This window comes from Ylistrum balloti, unplaced genomic scaffold (assembly GCF_031769215.1).
Source record: "Ylistrum balloti isolate Yb309-2 unplaced genomic scaffold, AGI_CSIRO_Ybal_v1 Utg370008, whole genome shotgun sequence".
NCBI lineage: Eukaryota > Metazoa > Mollusca > Bivalvia > Pectinida > Pectinidae > Ylistrum > Ylistrum balloti.
In genome coordinates this window covers 1,030,217-1,054,396 of record NW_026782082.1, presented here as the reverse complement: position 1 = coordinate 1,054,396, position 24,180 = coordinate 1,030,217, and the positions used below count along the sequence as shown (strand labels likewise).

General features: G+C 34.5%; 1 protein-coding gene across 1 annotated transcript in view; it reads right to left on the bottom strand.

Moving 5' to 3' along the window:
• The window catches only part of LOC132548330 (adenylyl cyclase-associated protein 1-like), a gene marked incomplete at its 5' end in the record, with an annotated part of 82,780 nt that overhangs the window by 20,810 nt on the left and 37,790 nt on the right, over positions 1 to 24,180 (bottom strand). Inside the window, one exon of the mRNA XM_060212186.1 lies at positions 22,781 to 22,886. Within this exon, the coding sequence (XP_060068169.1) occupies positions 22,781 to 22,886 (106 nt within the window). The remainder of the gene's footprint in view (positions 1 to 22,780; positions 22,887 to 24,180) is intronic.

Below are 24,180 nucleotides of genomic sequence, written 5' to 3'. Positions count from 1 at the left end.
TGACAGGTACTACAATTTTTGACGTGTAGGTGGCGGTATCGTAGGGAACACTCTTGTTGATCACATATTTGACAACAAAGCCCAACGAAACAATATTCTTAGTAATTTCATTCATCAGCAATAAGATAGCCCAAGCTAATTACCTCCCCTGCTAAGAGTTCTCCAACAATATTATCTTGTCAGTCACATGTCAGGCTACTGATGGCAAAAACTGTTAAACGAATTCTGAACAAAGAAGGTATGTATTTTGTACTTTTGTCTTGAGTGTTCTGTTATTTTTAAATTTATAACTATCAACTTCACACCAGCAAAACTTTCTGTCAAAACCAAGAGCTTTTCAAATATTTCCATCTTAATGGTAGTTTTTATACTCAATTCTTGATGATCCACCCCTTGTATGCTTGATTACAGGTAAACTATTAAAACAATGCATACAGGTGAGATATCTTGAAAATATGTTACCACATTCTTCTATATTCAAGTGTCACAAAATCTGCACACATCCTTGTTTTGATCATGGATCTGTTACCTGTACACAGCAGGTGTTTTTTGTGGGCCACCCTCAGTCAAACATTTTACCATCTGGCAAAACAGGTGAACTTTTAATGAATTTATTGACATTTTCCTATATTTTAATAACTCAGCATCAATATTCTATCTCCATAAACATAATCCAAAGAAAAAAAAAGCAGAATGATGATTCTTTGATTGAAACAACGTTCCTTACAAGAAAACAGGCATCCTCTATATCAAATGGAAAAATCACTTATAATAATTTTTAAGTATTTTGAATGTAATGAATACAGTTAAGATTTAAAAGAAACAATTTCCAGATTTGTAATTAAATGCATCATATCTCCACAGGAAAAGCAAGGATAAATCTGAAGAAGCCCTGTTTGAAATGTATGAAAATTGAGCAAAGAGACTGGCTATGTCAAAAATGCAGCAAACTTAAGATTTTTTCTTCAAGCACAACCATGGCTTAACTTCTGAAAACACACAAAACGAATATGAGATGTATATTTATTATCACAGCCTATAATATCAAATATTGGTTAACTCCTCGACATGGAAGCTGGATGCTTTTTACTTTAGTTTCGACTACGTCATCCTAGCCATGGAGAGCTTGGAGGTGAACATTTCACCCAAACTGGCACTATAACTCCACCATCATGGCAGGAATATATATTTCAGAAAACAGATGTGGAGTTTTAATAAACCAGACCTCCAGATATTTAGATTTATGAATGAAAATATTATCATTTCACATCTTCCTGACATGGAAAGGTGCACAGGTACATTGGGTAGTACAGAGATATTTTACAGCCATCGAACACATCAATCCAAATTAAAATTTTATGCAAGCAGTTTAAATGATGTAAAAGGTGCACCAAAATTCACAGTCATTGTTTACATATACATAAATAATAAAGTACTTTCTGATGGCAATTATAGTCGATATAACTGCCATGACAAATCTTCCATGAAATCCAAGTGGGTTACATGGAATGTGCATTTATATCATCTATAATTACATTCAGAAAAATACCTCAATATTACTTATAATTACTGTACCTACAATATTTTGGTTAATATTAATTAGATGAGAGAAACAGTTCATGATGGGAGTAAATCCAGTAACTGGAACAGCCAACAAGAGCACTGTGAAAAATCACCTGTCAAAAAATAGAACATTGTCTCAAAAGACACATGTCTTATGACAAAATGCCTGTGTCAGGAGAACACCTGTTTTCTGACAAAACACCTGTCTTCTGACAAAACATCAGGCATAGGAGATGTACCTAATGACAAAACATTTGTCTTAGAAGACACCTGTCTTAGGAGAAACCTTGTCTTATGATAAAACACCTGTTTTTGACCACCAAAGACCACTTCTAATTCTAGAACATTAAACACCTGTCTTAAGAATGTCTAAAATGACGCACTGTCACAAGACTGTCTTAAGAATGTCTAGAATGACGTACTGTCACAAGATTGTCTTAAGAATGTCTAGAATGACGTACTGTCACAAGACTGTCTTAAGAATTTCTAGAATGACATACTGTCACAAGACTGTCTAAAGTATGTCTAGAATGACATACTGTCACAAGAGAACATTTGTTTCTGCGATCATGTCTTTATGTGTTATCAGATACAATTTGCTCTTGGATGCTACATGAGAGAACACATGTCTACAGAGAACAACTGTTTACAAAGAACACCAGTTAACAGAGACATCTGTCAACAGAGAACACCTGTCTACAGAAAACACTGTCAACAGAGAACACCTGTCTGCAGAGAACACATGTTTACAGCGACATCTGTCAACAGAACACCAATGAGTGTCTACAGAACACATCACACTATCTACAGAGATCACCTGTCTACAGAGAACACTATGTACAAAGTACACCTGTTTAGAGAGAACACCTGTATATAAAGAATACCTGTCATATCAGAACATCTATCTTCAGAGCATATGCTGTTTCACTGACAAACCATGTATCTTCAATTCTAAATTGTATACAGTAACCAGCAACCTTTACCAAAAACAAGCTGTAGCAGCTAATATTTTTGGTGTGTACTGATTGATAAGGAGTTCAGTCAGACCTCGTTCACAGTATCAGGATTTTGAAATTTCTTTTTTTACCTGTGTAATAATTTCTGTTCCACAGGAGTGCATTAATTAACCCTTACTTGTAAACATCCTGGGACCATCAGAAAAATGGGTTTTGTTGTTTCAAATGTGTGTTTCTTCAACTAATCCACGTGGTCTTATATACATTTTAACTCTGCTTAACCCATTAACGAGTTCACACTATCATTTCGGATGGAAAATTAGCTAAACGCCAAACTTAAAAGTTTTGATATAGCAGTTTATTGCTGGCATTTTTCAGTCAGGTACTGGAAAATATTTTGTCTACAAATAAATTACTTAAATGAATTTACCATTCCTGTGTAAGATTAAATTTCTCTTCATCTGAACTACAGAGGCTGATTAAAGGTGCCAAGTTATGTACGGATAAGTAAAAATTACATGAAGATGTAACAGACCGTTCTACATCAGTAGGGGCCACGATAGCTCAGTCGGTACAGTGTTGGTCTATGTGACCTCAGGTAAGATCTGAGATACACGGTCCTGTAATGCTGTGATTGTGTCCTCAGACAAGATGGTGGGCCTCCTATATGTTGTTCTGTGAGAAAGCCACCAGCTTTCACATAGGAGATGTTCACAGGGTGGTAAACCCAAGAAACACACTGACCTACATCACTGTTTATCTCAATCAACAGAGAAAACTGACCTCTACTAAGTTGTATACAAGCCTAACAATAATTTGTACTTTCTAGAGAAAACAATACGAAGATTGCTGTATTGTATATCCAGTAATAAACCCACACAGCCATTACAGTACTTCTCTTGAGGTCAAGAGGTCAAGAGTATTTCACCACAATGAAATAACATTGTTTTTCTGTAAAATCTTATATTTTTCACATGACGCAAATTTTGTGATTTTCCATTTTTCCAAAAACATATACTTTTGTTGACACTTGACTTCGTTGATAAATCTCAATCACAAAATCCATAAGTACTATTATCTATATCAACTTTCATATGTATTTTGTTTAGTGAACACATGATTTTTTGGATTTTTTAGAGTACCAACAAATTAAATAAAACTAAACCCCCTTCAAAAATGAATGGTTTTACAGCACCAAAGATATGGGATTATCATTGGATAAATCAGGCGATTTAACAAATTCCAATATTTATTAACTTTTCAATTACTTATACGATGTATGCTTAGTCTAGGAGATGAAAATATTTTCTTGTGTTTTATAAATGATTTTCTTCCGTAACTGTTGCCCTGACACAATCCGGAAAATATCTGGATGAAACAGGCTGTAAAATCTAAAATCTTCAGGGACAGGTCCTGAATAAATTCTAAAAATCACCTGCATACTTCTTTGTGTTAATTCAGAGAGACAACACTGGTTTCATCGCTTCTATACTCATCTAGGATTATTTTGTTTGTAGATTGAATTTTAGTGTTACACATAGTCTGACACAAGTCTATCTAAAGTTGAACCTTTCCCCTACAGACATATGTTGGGGTTATAATTATAAAATTTACCTTCACGGAAAGCCGAGTTAGTAAACAAACAACAGCAAGGTCCACAGAGTACTCAGACCCCCCAGAGTGTGGAAATGAACGCTGAAATGAATGCGCCCTGTAATTCTTGTTTCGTTTCTGAACTTTTTGATTCAAGAGCATTATATCCTGTGTAAAGAATGAAATAGTGTGTTATTTTATGACTGGTGATCCTACATCCCTCTCAGTTCTCTGTTTATGTGATGGCTGAATCAGACAACATTCTGTTAAATAACACTGCTTCCTAGTACAATCTTATATCTGTGTTATAAAGCGTTTACATGGAAATATTGAAACTTGATTCAAGATGTAGAAAATTATTTTCAGTATTAACAGCCTGTACAACTCTTATACAATTCTTTTGATGTTTTATTCATTTTCATAAAGCCATTTAAAAGTCATATTTCAAATGATGTGTTTGAAACAATGGAAGGTCTGTTTTCGAGGTAATTTTAAAGGTTAAACTTTACATTAAGATTCAGATGAAAGTGACTTAGAAAATTCTGAAGAATCCACATAATTCATGGCATCATACGACAAACTTTATCTTTTAATAATTTTTGCCTGATGAAAAGTAACTGATAAATGAATGGCTCCTCAACACTGACAGCCAGTCAATACAAACATAAACTAACGCTGATTACTGTCTTTGAAATAAAAGATGAAAATTCGCTATTATTGTTCTCATCTATTTATCTGACTAACCACTTATGACTGATAATAAGCCCACCCAAATCCATTGTTGTTGTAAAAGATGAGTAAGCTCATTCCCTGGCTTTGAGAAGGAAAATACAACATAAAGACATAACACTGTAGTAATCCTAAAATGGATGGTCCTACATGACAGGTTTTAAAAAAGTAATCCTTATATGGGTGGTCCTATAAGACAAGTTTTACTGTAGTAATCCTGATATGGGTGGTCCTATAAGACAAGTTTTACTGGGTCAATCTATAAGACAAGTTTTATTATAGTAATCCTTATATGGGTGGTCCTATAAGACAAGTTTTACTGTAGTAATCCTAAAATGGGTGGTCCTATAAGACAAGTTTTACTGTGTCAATCCTGAAATGGGTGGTCCTATAAGACAAGTTTTACCGTGGTAATCCTGAAATGGGTGGTCTTATAAGACAGGTTTCAGTCAAAGAGTGCAGTTTTCAATATGCTACCATTATTACACAAATACTGGTTTCCTCTGCAAATTGGATAACACTTAAACACACTGAATTGACTTGAATTTAGTAAAAGCCTTCCTTTTATATTGGTTCAGTAATATTTTATCTTAAAATCTGATAATGGCAAATTAAATGTCTAGAAACCAATTTGGAAAAGATTCAGATTCTGATAAGAATCCGCAGCCTCCATTTCTAAAACATATGTTTTCTACTGAAGTATTCAATCACAAAAGATAACCAATGATCAGAGCTGAGTTGACGATAGTTTTTTTTTTTTTATTTAGGAGAAACATTTGAAATCTTGTTGTTATGATAAACACAACTCTCCAGCACCAGAACAGAGTGTCATAAACTTTTCAGGATTTTGTAAACTCTGACTTAGTGGAGATCCAAACAACCATCATACAGTCAGCTTTAGCTTATCCATAATACCACTGTAAAACTGAAGAGAGGCGAGGAAGACAAGACGATGCTTACGTTATATCTAGAATGTCTTAAATAGCCTCGATCTGGTTTCAATTTTGTGTAAAACGATTTCACTATTTACATTATGTCAATAGGCCACAGATGGAGTTGCTAAACAGAAAAAGCCAAGAATTTCCTCAAAACCTGTCTGTTTATTTTGACGTGACGTCCAGAGATTTGGGAATATTGGTAGAGTATAATTTGATAATGAAAGATAATCTGTTCCCTACCGGACTGAAAATAAAATCGGCTAAAATCAAAGGTCATATTAACTTAACCTCTGAATTCTGAACAAAGACGGTCTAACTGACAAGGTGTTTAAGGCACTGCCATCAAGGTCAAACAAGGAAACCTCTTAGTTGTACAACAAAACAAGAGTTTTCTTCTTTTTGGGGCAAATTTGAAAATAAATTTATTTTATAATAGAAAATATTGAATCCCCGCCTCCTCTAATGCATTTCTGATGATCTATCTAAAAAAAATAGAAAAATATTAGGACCATTTTTTTTTTGAATATTTTGTTACTTTGATCTTTTAAATGAGAGAGAAAATGTGAGAAAAAGGAAGGAAAAAACCCCCAAAAAACCCCAACAAACAAACAATCATTTTTTAAAAAAATATTTTGTTACTTTGATCTTTAAATGAGAGAAAAAAATATGAGAAAAAGGAAGGAAAACCCCCAAAAAACCCCAACAAACAAACAATCATTTTTTAAAAAAATATTTTGTTACTTTGATCTTTAAATGAGAGAGAAAATGTGAGAAAAAGGAAGGAAAAAACCCCCAAAAAACCCCAACAAACAAACAATCATTTTTTAAAAAAATATTTTGTTACTTTGATCTTTAAATGAGAGAGAAAATGTGAGAAAAAGGAAGGAAAAAACCCCCAAAAAACCCCAACAAACAAACAATCATTTTTTAAAAAAATATTTTGTTACTTTGATCTTTAAATGAGAGAGAAAATGTGAGAAAAAGGAAGGAAAACCCCCAAAAAAAACCCCAACAAACAAACAATCATTTTTTAAAAAAATATTTTGTTACTTTGATCTTTAAATGAGAGAGAAAATGTGAGAAAAAGGAAGGAAAAAACCCCCAAAAAACCCCAACAAACAAACAATCATTTTTAAAAAAAATATTTTGTTACTTTGATCTTTAAATGAGAGAAAAAAATATGAGAAAAAGGAAGGAAAAAACCCCCAAAAAACCCCAACAAACAAACAATCATTTTTAAAAAAAATATTTTGTTACTTTGATCTTTAAATGAGAGAAAAAAATATGAGAAAAAGGAAGGAAAACCCCCCAAAAAAAACAACAAACAAACAATCGGCTAAGAAACTAAAACAATTGATCCTATTGTCCACTTAAAAATGTATATTTCCATAAAAACTCCCAACACCCTGAATGATCCGGACAAATTGTGGAACTATGATTCAATAAAAAGTTCGTATCGGTAATATAGATAATTCAGGCCGGAACTCAGACATATGGAGACTACAGGAGTTTTCAGATGATGACACGGTCTAATGAGTCTGTATACTCTATAAATGTTCCAGTCTATTTGGCATCAGTGAGGCTGGAGTCTGGATTTATCCACAGTGCAGGAATAAGCAATTTAATGTTGAGATTATATCGTGACTCAATTTTCGTAACTTCTTTGCCAGAACACATTCATTTATTGGTATAGATAAACTACAATCACTTCATTTCTGGTGATGTATTGTCGAAATTATGGTAAAATTGAAATGGCTTTACTTCAAAACTTGCTCCTTTTCTTAGTGTCAGATGAGCCTTTATATTTGCACGAAATTTAATAATGAAGCTTCTACTACCTTTAACAAATAAAATTACAAACTTCTATGAATCAAACGTCGATGATTCAAATTTTCTCGATGTATCAAAGTTTCTGTCCGCTCCCTAATTTTATTCCTATATATATATTACTAGGAACTTACCCCTTTATGAATCGAAGTTCTATAAAGCCAACTTTTCCATGTATGAAAGATTTTTTGAAGACCATAGGCTATGATAACACAGACATTGACACCTCATGATTCAAATAAAACATTCACCCGCACTCTACAGGTATTTTCGCCCTGCAACACATTTCAACAAAGAGTGCTACCTGACAATGGGATTACGATAGCCCGCTATCATTAGCTCTGTGTTACCGGGTTAATAAATGACTGGACACAGATTGAAATTTGATAGCTTACTTATAAGCCATGATATTTAATATCTGATTCAGACCAGACATCATCAGAACACCAGCAAACTCAGTCTTGTGATTTCTAGGACCAAGGTTGTGTGATGTTAGTGCTGTCCTTTCTGCCCTATAACATTTATGTATCAGTCTTGAAATAATTACTGTTACTTTAAGATCACTTTAATGCTGTGCATTGTTTCATTTGAAACTGATCCGTAAAATTGAATACTGTGTGACAGAAAGGTCACCATTCTATGTAATATGTCATCATTCTATGTAATATGTCATCATTCTATGTAATATGTCATCATTCTATGTAATATGTCATCATTCTATGTAACAGATCATCATTCTATGTAATATGTCATCATTCTATGTAACAGATCATCATTCTATGTAATATGTCATCATTCTATGTAACATGTCACCATTCTATGTAATATGTCACCATTCTATGTAATATGTCATCATTCTATGTAACAGATCATCATTCTATGTAATATGTCATCATTCTATGTAACAGATCATCATTCTATGTAATATGTCATCATTCTATGTAATATGTCATCATTCTATGTAATATGTCACCATTCTATGTAACAGATCATCATTCTATGTAATATGTCATCATTCTATGTAATATGTCACCATTCTATGTAATATGTCATCATTCTATGTAATATGTCATCATTCTATGTAATATGTCACCATTCTATGTAATATGTCACCATTCTATGTAATATGTCATCATTCTATGTAATATGTCATCATTCTATGTAATATGTCATCATTCTATGTAATATGTCATCATTCTATGTAATATGTCACCATTCTATGTAGCAGATCATCAATCTATGTCATAGGTCACCAATCCAGTTACAATTTCACCATTCAGTCACTTATGCAGGTGCAAGGTCACCAGTAGGTCATCATTCTAGGTACAAGGTCACCAGTAGGTCATCATTCTAGGTACAAGGTCACCAGTAGGTCATCATTCTAGGTACAAGGTCACCAGTAGGTCATCATTCTAGGTACAAGGTCACCAGTAGGTCATCATTCTAGGTACAAGGTCACCAGTAAGTCATCATTCTAGGTACAAGGTCACCAGTAGGTCATCATTCTAGGTACAAGGTCACCAGTAGGTCATCATTCTAGGTACAAGGTCACCAGTAGGTCACAAGTATCAATTCTATATATTTGGTCACCTGTCCTTTCCTTTCCTGGTACCATCTTAATGTTATAGGAAATTCTACACCAGATTTTCATTTTTATACATGTATTTCTAAGGTTTTTACATGCAAAAGATCAACTAGATTATTTCAACATTATCTGCCATGTAAATTACATGAAATCTTTAGCTGGATTACGTTTTCGTTATCTGCCATGGAAATTCAAAATCCGGCTTTACGTTGGAATTAAAAAAGCCCTAGATCTCGCACTACTCTTATTTTATAATCATGCTAAAACACTAGCTTATCGTGTTTATTTATTTAACGATATCTTCACATCATTTCTTTTATAAAACCAACACCAGCTTATCTAAGGTATATCATTACATTTGGGTTGTCCACAACAGTAGTCTATGATGTAGAGAGTTTTCTAGTACCAGTACAATCAGACGTGTGCCGAGAGTAATTCTGTTTAAATCTTTCTAATCGAGTAATTAGTTAGATGTATCCCTCGCTGTCGATGTTCCCTCCAATCAAATTAATCTCCACCACTTACAAAGTAAGCTCCATTCAGAGCTGATATCGACTACAGCAACCATTTTTCAGCAGCCAATTTTCTCAAACTTCTGACATGAAATAGACAACTGTCAGTCAAATTTGAATGACATCTTCAAACCAAGCTCCATGTTGAAGTGCTTTCTGATTGGCTGTTTGCAGCCTGTAAACATTGCCATGTGGTTTTCTTCCCTTGCCTGGGAACTATGATGCACTAGTGTGTTTTTTTTCCCTGTCGGATTCTCTCTCATAGCTATGCTATCGTAAAGTTTTGCTCCATAAAATGTTCAGAAGGAACAGACTGACGTGGTTTAAACATGACCTCCTTACCTACATGGAGACATATATCAAAACTGAGATTTAACTTTCACTTTAGATGGACACAGCTTGAAGATTTGTACAATAGGACTTCCTCCTGTGTATCTAGACTTTGTGGATATTTAAGGATATTTGATAAGGGTGATGCTTGATAAAGAGTTCAATGAAAATTTCTTCATCTATATAATCTACTTATTTGGACCGTGTGGAAAATCTAGAGGAATCGTTTGGATTTTTTGGATACTGCTGCGAGAGAAAAAACTATTGCATAAAACAAGACAGGAATCATGATAAAAAAGACAATGAAATTTTACTTCATTTAAATAAATAAAATATCTTCAGAGAAACATTTCTTTCATTCCTCAACCTTTGTTTTGATTACAAGTATGCTTTGAAACCTTAACGAGATAAAGAGTTTATGCTAAAGGAAAAAAATAAGAACAGATGTTTTATCTTATGGTATTGTTCACTCTGTAAAAAGACATTCTGTATATACTGACCGTCTTCCTTTAAAGAAATCACCTGTGTATACTGACTGTCTTCCTTTAAAGAAATCACCTGTGTATACTGACCCTTTTCCTTTAAAGAAATCACCTGTGTATACTGACCCTTTTCCTTTAAAGAGACTGCCTGTACAGAACTAACCCTCTATATGGGAACAGTTGTGTTTAGAGACCCCTTCTATCAAAGTATGCATATCACCTTTGTACAGAGACAACCTCTGTAAAGTGACTAACTATGTACACTGACCTTCAGAAAGAGACCGCCTGTTTATACTAACCCTGTTCCTTGAAAGGGACCACTTGTACAGAACTAAACTTCAATTAGGAAACAGTTGTGTATAGTAACCTCCTCTGCCAATATATCACCTTTGTACAGAGATCCCCCTTTATAAAGGGACCATCTGAAGAGGCCCCCTCTGTAAAGGGACCACCTGTAGAGGTCCCCTCTGTAAAGGGACCATCTGTAGAGGCTCCCTCTGTAACGGGACCATCTGTAGAGGCCCCCTCTGTAAAGGGACCATCTGTAGAGGTCTCCTCTGTAAAGGGACCATCTGTAGAGGCCCCCTCTGTAACGGGACCATCTGTAGAGGCCCCCTCTGTAAAGGGACCATCTGTAGAGGTCCCCTCTCTAAAGGGACCATCTGTGTACACTGAACCCCTTCTGAAAGGGACCATTTGCATAGAGACACCTTTGTTAAGAGACCATTATAAAAGCACCAATGGTGGAGAAAATCAGTGTGTACTAAACTTTTATTAAAACATTCCAGCAAGCAGTCTCACATTACAGATTGTATTGTTCTTCAACCTCTCCCAGATGGTCAAACAAAATACAATTTGAAGATTAAAACACCAGGCAGTGTGTAGCTAGCTAAACATATACTTCTAGTAGTACTCTGGGTAGGAGTTTCTTTGTGTGTACACCATTATCAACATCATCGAGGAAAGAAATAAACAAACTTTCTTATCAAAAAGTAAGCAATGCCACATCAAACAGAACCAGGAACAAAAGATTAAGGAAGATTTGTCTTATAGAATACAATATAGGTACAATCAGGTGGGTCAGCCCTCAAACAAGTCAAGAAAAAATTATATTAAAATGTTACAGAGTTCTACGAACAAATATCTGCTTGTGAGACTGATTTACTACACCATTATTAAGTGTAGGCCATGACATCAATCCAACATTAGACTTCCTATAAACATTGTTGTTGGTAAAACAATTGCCATCAAGGCATAATGAAATGATAATCATATCCTCCCCCCCCCCCCGCCCATTTCACACAGTATATTACAACATATTTCAATCACTTTTTTCCCTCTCATGGATTCTCCTTGGATAAAGTCTACTTAAACACAGTAAGATTCAATCATTTCAGGGTTACATTCAATCATTTTAGGGTTACATTCAATCATTTCAGGGTTACATTCAATCATTTTAGGGTTACATTCAATCATTTCAGGGTTACATTCAATCATTTCAGGGTTACATTCAATCATTTAAGGGCTAGATTCAATCATTTCAGGGTTAGATTTAATCATTTTGAGTGTTAAAAACATGATATCTCTGTTTAGTTTGTTAGATGAAAAATTTGCTAACCACTTTCAAATATCCTGGTGTATCACACAGAAATATTGTATCATAAATAAATATTGTAGTGGCCATACCCCTGTGTAACATACATACATAATGTAGTAGCCCTGCCCCTGTGTATCATACATAAATATTGTAGTGCCCCTACCCCTAGGTAACATACATACATATTGTAGTAGCCCTGCCCCTGTGTATCATACATAAATATTGTAGAGGCCCTACCCCTGCATATTATACCTGATATTGTTCAGCCCTGCCTCTGTATATTATACATAAATATTGCAATGACCCCTATGTACTCTAGTGCTAAATCCTGTTATCCATTTCTGGAGAATAAGGATTTTAAGAATGAAAATTTAAGCAGAAGAAACGGTATAAACTTGATATAATGTTAGCAGAACTGTGAATGATTAAGCTGTCTTTAACATGCCAACTGCATATTTCTGAGAAAAATTTATAGGTGTTTCAAGGACTGAAGAATGTAGTTTATAAAATGAAACAAACAAATTGATGCCTTCAAAGTTTTGTTAGAACTTAAAGTGAAAGAGGTTAAACATATGTTTACACCATAATCTGAAGCAATCATGTCTTGCTATTACATCTTAAAGTTCAATGATTGTTATTTATGCTAGATTTATATACAAAATACAGAAAAAAGACCAAAAATTGGTACATGAATAAGACAAGTCTGGAGAAAACTTGGTACAGGAATTGTTCTTTACAAACAGTAAGAACCTATATTCTGAAAAAAGACCAGCAAGTTTTAAGTTAAATTTTATACTTTAACGTCACAATTGCTGATTTTTAATAAAAAAATTTTCAATGTAATTTTGAAACAAACTTTATTTGGTAGCATTTCATCTTTTCATAATCAATTTACATGTTAATATTTTTAATGCTGTAAAGTCCTCATTTTGAAATGAAACATTTTTTCTATATCATATTTTGCAGTGCTGCAGTATGTATGGAGTTTGCGTCTTTCACTATTTTCTATTAAAGATGGACCACAGTGTTTTCTTCATGCTTTTTATCACTTCATACAGCTGTCTTGGAGGTTTATACCATTCAACAATTAGCATCAGGCAGTGCTGCATTTTCTTGCTATCAATTTTTGGCACATTTACCACTAATGTTTAAAGCATCAACTGTTAGATGTGTGACCCTGGAGTGACCTCCCTTATGTCAAGGAGTGTGACATCAGTGCTCCATGTTAAAATGATGAATTCATACACCTAATTATCTCCCCTAGCAGTTGTTAACCAAGAAGCCAGCACAGTTGTGGACCCGACCTTTCATGACGTCACAGTGTTAGGTGGAAATCATATCAGAGTAATTATTGTACAAAAGCTCCCAGGGGCCTGTACAGGTTTTTAGGTTTAAAAAGTTATTTATTGTTGGTGTACCACGATCATGTACAAAGTAAATGACCTTGAGACATTATGTAATTAACATGGGTAAAGTTCACATTTAGAACCAAATGTCAAAGGTTGAAGGTCAAAAGTCATTCTCTAGATCATTGTTTGAAAATCATTGCATCAAGGTCACTAGGTCAAGATCATTGTATAAAGTCACTATTTAACTATCAAATACAGACACAAGCAACAACATTCTGACATATACCTATTTGTTGAGGCTGAAGTGATTAAAAAAAATATATGACGTTGGAAAATATGCACTTGCTATTAATGGGATGTTGTAATACCTCTGCAGGTTAGACCCACTTGTGCATAATTAGTAGCAAAAAATTTAGACTCAGTCATTTTACTAGGCTTTCCCTCAACATTACTAATTACATAAATATTACTGAAGAGATAATTGTTTCTTTTAAATGTCAGAACCATCATAGAAAATTCACTTTCCCCTTTAAGATTGTTATCTCACAGAATTTTACGATAAGATACTAATTTTTATGATAGTTTTAAATCCGTTTTAACTACATGCCTGATATCTACCACTTTATCTACATGTGCTTTTTGCTTTTATGTTTTCTTTGTAATACATCAAATTTTTGTAATTTCTGACTTAAGTGGAAAAACTATATCTTACAGAAATTATTTTCTTACTGAAATAGCATTAAATTATTTGATAGAAACTTCTTTTTACATCAACAATGGCCTTAAAACTTACAAGGAATTTACAATCATGTTTTTTTTTTTTTTTTTTATATAAGATTTATTTCAGCTTTTATCATGCATTTCCTCCGATATCTTAAAATATGATTTTGCGAAAATCATTATGGTATGCAATAATCAATCTATTTAAAACAATACAAAACAAAAACAACAAGTATGTATTTATTCTTTCAATTCTTTGTGACTTACACTCAACTGGCCTGTGAATGTTAAGTTTTTCAGGCAGTGTCAAAAGAAAAAAAGTTCTGAAACAAATGGAAAAATTCACGTTTACTTATCTATTTTAGCTACTTTTTAAAATTTCATAACTGACAACTGACAAAGCCAATTTTTTTGTTTTCAGAAAACATTACTTAAGAATAACGGGATTTAGGATACAAGCCTACAGCTTCAATTATCTCCCTTTATAGTTTGGCCTCATGCTAGGCATACCTTTTAGCCTAATTTTACAAAACTAGCAAGAAAGTATTTGGATAATGTCCGATGTTAAAAACATGTTTGTTTTTAGTATTTATTATAACCATAAAAAAAGTGGGATGGACGATAAATTAGATTATCGTATTCTTCCCTAGGGAAATCTCCTTAGGCAGGTTAACGAGGTTTTACTTGACTAATTAAAGCTTGAAAGATTAAGTACAGTTATGTAAGGCAACTGACAACAGTGGGCTGAATAGATTTTACTTCTTGAGTTACACGTAGGTCTTCAAGATGTGATCAAGTTTATCATTATCATTATGGGAAGGGAACTGGAATTGGGAAACTTATTTTACAGATAATCTGTTAGATGTTGGAATGATTTACAGATCACAAATAAAATAATCAAACATATAAACTAATGGTACTTGTAGACTTAAGGGTGTATGCTACCATAATGTGAAATAGAGAGTTGAGGATATATGCTATGTTAATGGGTCATGAAGACTTAAGGAGGTATGCTACCTTACTGTGATATGGAGACTTAAGGAGGTATACTACCTTACTGTGATATGGAGAATTAAGGAGGTATGCTACCTTACTGTGATATGGAGACTTAAGAATGTATGCTACCTTACGGTGATATGGAGACTTAAGGATGTATGCTACCTTACTGTGATATGGAGACTTAAGGAGGTATGCTACCTTACTGTGATATGGTAACTTAAGGATGTATGCTACCTTACTGTGATATGGAGACTTAAGGAGGTATGCTACCTTACTGTGATATGGTGACTTAAGGATGTATGCTACCTTACTGTGACATGGAGACTTAAAGATGTATGCTACCTTATTGTGATATTGAGACTTAAGGATGTATGCTACTTTACTGTGATATGGAGACGTAAGGAGGTATGCTACCTTACTGTGATATGGTGACTTAAGGATGTATGCTACCTTACTGTGACATGGAGACTTAAAGATGTATGCTACCTTACTGTGATATGGAGACATAAGGATGTGTGCTACCTTATTGTGATATGTATACTTAAGGATGTATGTGACATTACTGTTGGATGAATTTCTATAATCAGGGATATATGTGTCCCCACTGTGAAGCCTACGAGCAGTATACTAAGAATTTCAGCTATTGTGACAAAGATTGACTCTATGCCAACAATGTAACAAAATGTAAATAGTTCTGGATGATGGAAAATCAGCTGGAATAGATACATATCTGTTATGTAATTTAAGTATGATGAAAATCGTTTAGAAAGTCATTTGGCAAACAAGTCTCATCTCCCCAACAAATACCAGTAATGAATCTACCATTGGATATAGCTGTATCATATTACACAAAACCCTTGTGTATAATTAGGAGAAAAGACATCAAAAATTGTCCTATAAAGATCACAAACCAATATTTCTATGTGATGAAGAGATATGACATTGTGTCTACATACTGATACAACAAGGACACCCCACATCTTACCCCCTCCCATTAATTGGCAAAGCTATGTAGGTTTATGATACAATTTGAGTTAATTTCTTTTTTTTTTCCATTTACATCACAAAATTATCAATATATTATTACAGCAAAATTCAATTATTATTTTTTTTGTCTAAGGGATTCCACAGGATAAATCAGGGGTGAGTGAGGACACAAATGTCTCTTGGACTAGAGATGTTACCTATGATGAAAAAGACAGTTTCTGAGCAAGGAGAACTTTTCTTCTCGGTATAATTTGTAAAATGTAATATATTCCCTACCCCTTTGTAACATACATAAATATTGTAATGGTCCTGCCCCTGTGTATCATACATAAATATTGTAGTGGCCATACCCCTGTGTATCATACATAAATATTGTAGTGGCCATACCCCTGTGTAACATACATAAATATTGCAGTGGCCCTACCCCTGTATATCATACATAAATATTGTAGTGGCCCTGCCCCTGTGTATCATACATAAATATTGTAGTGGCCCTGCCCCTGTGTAACATACATAAATATTGTAGTGGCCCTGCCCCTGTGTAACATACATACATATTGTAGTGGCCCTACCCCTGTATATTATACCTGATATTGTTCAGCGTTGCCTCTGCATATTATACATAAATATTGCAATGACCCCTATGTCCTCTTGTGCTAAATCCTGTTATCCATTTCTGGAGAATAAGGAACTTTAAGAATGAAAATTTAAGCAGAAGAAACGGTATAAAGTTGATATAATGTTAGCAGAACTGCCCCTGTATATTATACATAAATATTTTAGTGGCCCTGCCCCTGTATATTATACATAAATATTGTAATATTTGGTGAGAAAATGTACCTTTATAGATGCTAATCATATATACAATCTCATTGAGATTTTGCATGTATTTAATTAAAAAAAAAACCACCTCAAATTCATTTATAGTTATCAATTTACAAATTAAATTCCTGAGAAATGAAACAAATATGTTCCGATTGAGAACACACTTCAAAACTCCACATGAAAGATATGAAGACATACATTATGAAGTATGTTTTAGAATACACAAATCCAATTTTGTTTCCTCTCCTATTCAAATGGAATACTTTTCATATGATCCGAGATTGAGGCTGATAAAATGATGATTAAATTTCCTTTGAATCTAGTCATGTTTTGTAATCAAATGTTGATGTTCAATTGAGCTCTGAAATTCTTCTTAAGCGATAAAACATTATATTTAATGTTGGAAAAGTAAATTCATGCATATATCTATCTGTTTGACATCAAGTCTGTAATTGAGAAATGAGTTTAAATCTGAAAATAATCCAAACTTCGTGTCGAGCCAAGAAACTGACCCATCTATTTCAACAATAACTTGGGGGTGATTGATGAAATCACATTGAAATTTATATAATATAGAACTTAAACAGATGTGGGACGTGTCTGTTAGACATTTGTGTAAATCGCTGATGTTATTATATGGGGTATCATGTAAAAAGTCTTGTTAGCTTTTGGCCAAATTGGGGCTGTGATAGCCCATTTGGTAAAACATTGGATTACACAACCTCAAGTGTAGATCATAAGTACATGCTTTGACCGTCACTATCCGTAGAGGTTTGTGATTCTACGAAACTTAAAAAGCAAACTAATCTGCATATCTTGTTTTTGTCTTTGGGGAAGCTGGTATACCTGGATGGCACGCGTTGGGCCTCCCATCTGTTGTTTAGTGAGGTAACCACCGGCTACTACAAGGAGACCCCACCTCTAAATGACAACCGAATTGAGAACCATCACATGTCACCCAGATCAATTAGGGTAAAGTGCCTTTTGGACTGAAACAACTGTAACAGCTTGTATTAACTAGTGTATATATACCACAGGCTCAAAACAGCCATAAAAATCCCACAATACAAACAAAACACCATTTTAAGGAAAAGAATAATAATTTATAATAAATTCAAATTTTCATTCTTAAACTTTCATACATTTCATTTATTTCTACACCTTAAACATTGAGTTTGCAGCCATAGAAAGTACACCTGACCCATTCCCATCATATTTTTATTTTTCAACATTCACCTCACTTTTAAAAAGAATTCAAAATATGAATATTTGAGAATGCAGTCACAATTTTTCTTGAATCCCAACAATTCTTGGAACTTTATTTACATTTGTTGTTTTGATATAAAATCTGACTCCTACACAACAAAGACACACGTATAATACATCATTGTTATCACTAAATCCAAACTGAACAATGCCTTTTTCCAAATATTCTGGACTGTTTTTGCTATGTAGTCCTGCCGACTATTGTACAGACACAGAGCTTTGCCTTCACAGATCTCACTGTGCAGTTTATCAGCAACTCCAAACATCTCCACATCCATCAACTTTTTAACTTCAGAGTGAAAATTTGCTAATTTGTCAGAATACTTCTGGCCTGGTCTTTCAAAATTTCTTTGAGAAGTGGCGTTTTGTAGAGTGTCTGTCAGTGTTAGCGATGGTGAACATCTTAACACCTGGTAAAGCCTCCCACACGTTAAAAAGCCAACAAACCATGCAATAATTCTACACTAATAGTTGAATTTTCATCTTCCATACATTTTTGAACAAACCAAAATGGCTGAAAATGACACTTATTAGGTGTTAAATCTCAATTAGTATTCGCACTACAGACTTTTCCCTCTATTTAAATTATTTAAAACACAAGCAGAATTTCTCAAAAACCCATAAAACCAGTGAAGTTCTTTAAAGAAGAAAATCTCAGCTACTTTGATCCAGCTCTGTGGCTATCTAAACTTTATGGTAGTCATTATATTTGCAAACACTTTTACCATGGCTGGAAAACCATTCAACTCTGATTTTCTCATTTTCCCCCCAAAATTATCTGGGTCACATTTTTGTCTTGTTTACCAGCAGGGCCACACCCCTCTTTTTCCAGTGGCATCCCATCCATGTATTCCCAGAAAGGACACACCCTTCTTTTTCCAGCAGGGTCTTTGTTCCCTGTAGGCCCCACCCCCTCCCCCCACTCCCACGAGCCCCTCTATCCTTTTTTCAGCATGACCCCACCCTTCTATTCCCAGCAAAGAATGCAGCAGGGTCCTAACAGGGTCCGTTTCCAATAGGAACCTATCCCTCTCTTTCAAGCAAGATTCCAACCTCTCTTCTCAGTTTGGCCCCACCAATCTGTTCCAAGTTGAGGTCCAGGTTTCTGTTTTCAGAAAAACTGAATTCGACAGGCCCTTTATCTTCGTACTGAATTGTCATAACAACCAGCATGTCATGCCAGCTAGCTCATATTGATCGAAAGTAACACATAACATCCAATTAAATTAAATCTGATTTTTTTTTCTACCATATTAGGAAAGGAAGATGTAAATCATGTAGAGGGTTATAGATTATTAAACTAGCCACTGGGTCGTCAGACTGCAAAGTGTTTCTCAGGACTGCGGGTAGCTAAACTTAAATTACAAATTGTACTCGGAATGTCTTTAAACTTTAATATCCAAATTCCCTGAAATGTTTGTATGAATCTTTTTAAAGTTGTCAGGACAATATTATTCTGTAGTGGTACCTCTCAGTGAGCTGTCATGGCACACCACTTCTGTTTCTCTCTAGATGCTGTCCTGTTACAACACAGACACAATACATAAAAGTATGGCTCTTTGTTGTCAAATTTCATAGACAAAGCTATCCTGTTACATGAACACATGTATCTCTAGATTGTGCTGATGTAAAGCCATCAATATGTAAGAACTCCATCACAGCTATACAAATTTCATTAATTAATACAAACTACTGGTGACACCTTTTGATATCATTCCAACAGAAGCCACGGTTTGCTTTAAAAGTCCTGGAGTTCAATCTTATGTGCTAGGACCTGAAAACCCCTGCAGACAGAAATGGACTCTACTTTACTGCAATTTTTTTTTGTCAGGCAAATCTATATTTGACAAAAGGGGATGCAAGGTTAATATATTTTATGGCTGTTAATAAAAACTGGACGGATAATTTACAAATGTCATGGAGGAGTATCAAACCCAAAGTCAAAAGACTGATACTCTTTGAAAAGCCAAGGACTTTCACTAACAGGTCTGACTTTGGTTTACAATCAACATAATATAACAATATTATGGGAGATAGACAAGGTCGAAGGAATCTTCTGAAACCGATATCAAATGAAATTCTTTTCACTTTGAAATAAAGATGACAATGAAAACAGGTTGGCTTTGTGTAGGGACATTAATTTAGCTTTATATATTAACATTTATAAAAGGTGATTACAGAATATTTCTGCCGTGGTAACAGTAAAGAGATTTTCTCTCTTTGAAACCAAACACCCTATTGTGAGAGAGTACTCTCTGGTATAAGAGAGACTGTTTCCAATTAACAACAGGTTCATTAACTCACTATAATACTGATAATTATTATTCAAGCTTGTCAAACTTATCCTTACATGATAAACAAAATGTGGCCTTCGAGAACACACTGATCCTAGAGACACACAGATTCCTAAGAAACATTTTAACTGCAAGGTTAAATTAAAGAAAATTATGGTTTAATTTTTTTTTTTAGAAAAACAAGAGCATACCGTTATTTATATCCAAGTCTGTATTAAAAAGTTAAAATTGAATATAATTGAAAAAGATGTGCCCAATGAAATTTATACAGTGTCTGGACAACCAACAAATTTGCATAAATATTTATGCATCTTGTTCATTGTTAAATATTTTTTCATCTGAAACAAGATCTCTTATTCCACAATTGTAGGGTTGTGATAGATCAGAAAATCAGGTCAGTGACCTTGGTAACCTCTGGAGAAGATCTGAGGTGCGAGGTGCCATCCTCCCTAACCGTGGCAGTCTGTGTTCTCAGGAGGCTGGGACATAAACCAGTCAGTGCTGATGTAGTTATGTCCTTTTGGAAGACACCTGACCCTACTTCATAGCTCTGGATGACCTGTGATATGTCGTCCGTCCATATGTTGATCAGTCAGGTAGCAATCAGCTATTACAAGGAGACTGCACCACAAAATTACTTAAGCTGTTCGTGGGACAATAAACGATTGAATATTTTCAAATTTGTTTTCTGTAAATACTGAAATCTTTGTTGGATATGAAAAAGTGTGTGTCTCTTGATTAAAAATAAAACGTCATTATATTAGATCTCATTGTTTCAATATCAAATTTATATTGTAAATATTTTCTGATGACAGTGGTATGCAGCTCAAAATTACAAAAAGAAAGTACCATTTGGGAATTTGGTTGGAATCTTTGAGTTTTGGCTAAAGTTGATGTTTTGTGTAGGTAGCCTTTCACAGATTGTCTTATCGCCAGAAATCTAATCGTGTCCCTGATTGAATTAGGTATAAGAATTTTCTCTGAATAAACACAACCATTGAATAACGCTTGTCGACAGTCATGTCAGAGTAAAAGCTTAATATGACATGCTCTATAGTAATCTACAGATAAATAACGAAATGATGCCTGGTATTCTATAAGTAATTTGTTATAATGACATCTCTTTCCAGAATATATATTGGTGGGTTTCCGTTTTCAAATGTTTTTACATTTCATGGTGTTCATACAGTAGGTTTGTTAAGAAAGTAATTATATTAATTACTAGAAACCACTTGTAACTCATTGTGGTTGATCCTCTGGATCTTAGTTCACCCTATCACGTCAATCTCATGTATATACTTAGGTATCCAGGCCGCAGGACTGGGACCAATCCACCCGTCATTTAATAGTACATGGCGTTGCCAGGCCGTAGGGCTGGGACCAATCTACCCGTAATTCAATAGTACATGGCGTTGCAAAGCCGGAGGATTGGGACCAATCTACCTGTCATTTAATAGTACATGGCATTGCCAGGCCGTAGGACTGGGACCAATCTACCCGTCATTCAATAGTACATGGCGTTGCCAGGCCGGAGGACTGGGACCAATCTACCCGTCATTTAATAGTACATAGCATTGCCAGGCCGGAGTACTGGGACCAATCTACCCGTCATTCAATAGTACATGGCATTGCCAGGCCGGAGTACTGGGACCAATCTACCCGTCATTCAATAGTACATGGCATTGCCAGGCCGGAGTACTGGGACCAATCTACCCATCATTCAATATTACATAGCATTGCCAGGCCGGAGGACTGGGACCAACTTACCCATCATTTAATAGTACATGGCGTTGACTCTACTACCCGTCTGTAATTTTACTTTTTCTTACAGACCACCAACAAACATGACATGAGTGACAAAAAAAAGTATAACTGCGTTTACTTATATCTTTTTACTGATTTTATAACACACTACTGATCCTGATACAATCCCAGGGGACAGCCAGACATGACATGAATCCTGAAAAATATATTTTTTTGTAGTAGAATTTCTTTTTGTAGTAGAATGCTACAGTTTTTATGTTGGCTATTGATGACAGATGGGAGTTTGTTCAGGGAATTCTTGTTGTAGCCGATGGATTCATCAGTGAATACAATGCTGGATGTCTGCCACATGCCATCTAAAGCAATTGGATTTACAGAAATCACAAAGCACTCTGGGTAAGGATCAAGCCACATCCCTAAGATCTTGGCTGTTTGGGTAGATATGATAACTCAGGTTTACTTACCCTAGAATTCCAGGCTACCCCTGTTGTATGATTAGCCTTGATATAACTCTGAAGTTCTTTGAATATTGCATTCCAGCTCTTCACCCAATCAACATGTTTCTGGTCCCTAGAAATATAAGGTACATAACTCTCAAAATAAATCATACCAAGAACAAAGGTCATGGGTCAGGACTACACAAAGCTGTTATATCTAGGTCAAAGGTCATGTGTCAGGTCACTAAAATTACAACACAAAACTGTTATATCTAGGTCAAAGGTCATGTGTTAGTATCCTATAAAATACGAAGGCACATACTGTTTTAGCTAAGTTAAATGTCATGGTTTTTGTCCCTAAAAATACAACTTGTCATAGCTGTTATACCAAGGTCAAAGGTTATAGATCTGGTCTAAATGGGGACATTAATCAAGGGACTAGGTAAAGAGCAAAGATTTTACGTCATTAACAGACTATTTCAGCTAAATGTATCATTTAATACACTAACTAGGACACAAATATAATATATTTTTTAACTTTTAATATCCAGGAAACAGCATTATCTTTTAATAATGATTTCTGGGTGGTTGCTTGGTAACAAGGTAACCCATCCAACTCCCTCCTCCACATCCAAGGTTTGATTCCCCGTGTGGAAGTGGAAAATGCATCATGGTCACCGACCAGACAGCTACTGATAGCTTGTATCACGAATGTTGTGAAATAAATAAAGTATTTATATTAATGATATCGCTATCTCACATATATGTATTTTTTGTTTGATGAATATGCAGAAGTTGTCAAAGTTGACCCTTGACCTTTTAACCATGACCGATGACCTCCTTAAAAGGTGTAGAACTCGATGTTATGATACTATGAGATAAATCAGAACCAGTTCTGATATAACATTGATTCTTAATGGGACACCAGCGGGACTGAAGATAGAGAGGGTATAACAACACCACAACTACAACCTATAAATGGAGGATCTCATGGACTTCAAATTTTACTAACACTTTACAGAATATCTCAACACTTTTTTTTTAATCTTTAACATACATTTCGATAATCACACACATCAACATTTCTAAAATTCAAACAGACATTCAAACACTGGGGCATCAAAATTCCTGAATCTTCAAACTTCAAAAAAAAAAAAAAAACATTTCCCCTTTTTTTGTAACATAAAAAACTTAAAATGTGAATGATCTTAATTCATGTAATATGTACAATGTGTTCTCAACACTTTTCAATGTTGTTCTTATATTCTTGACATATGTTTTGAATCGCGAATGAAATAACTCTCCTGAAAAAGAGGTGAGGAACATTTAAGATTTTGTAAGCTGTGTATAGGGTATTTTCATTTTCTTTGTTACTTACTACAACTTACAGTTTACATTTATAGATGAGGCGGAGATAATCAACTCAA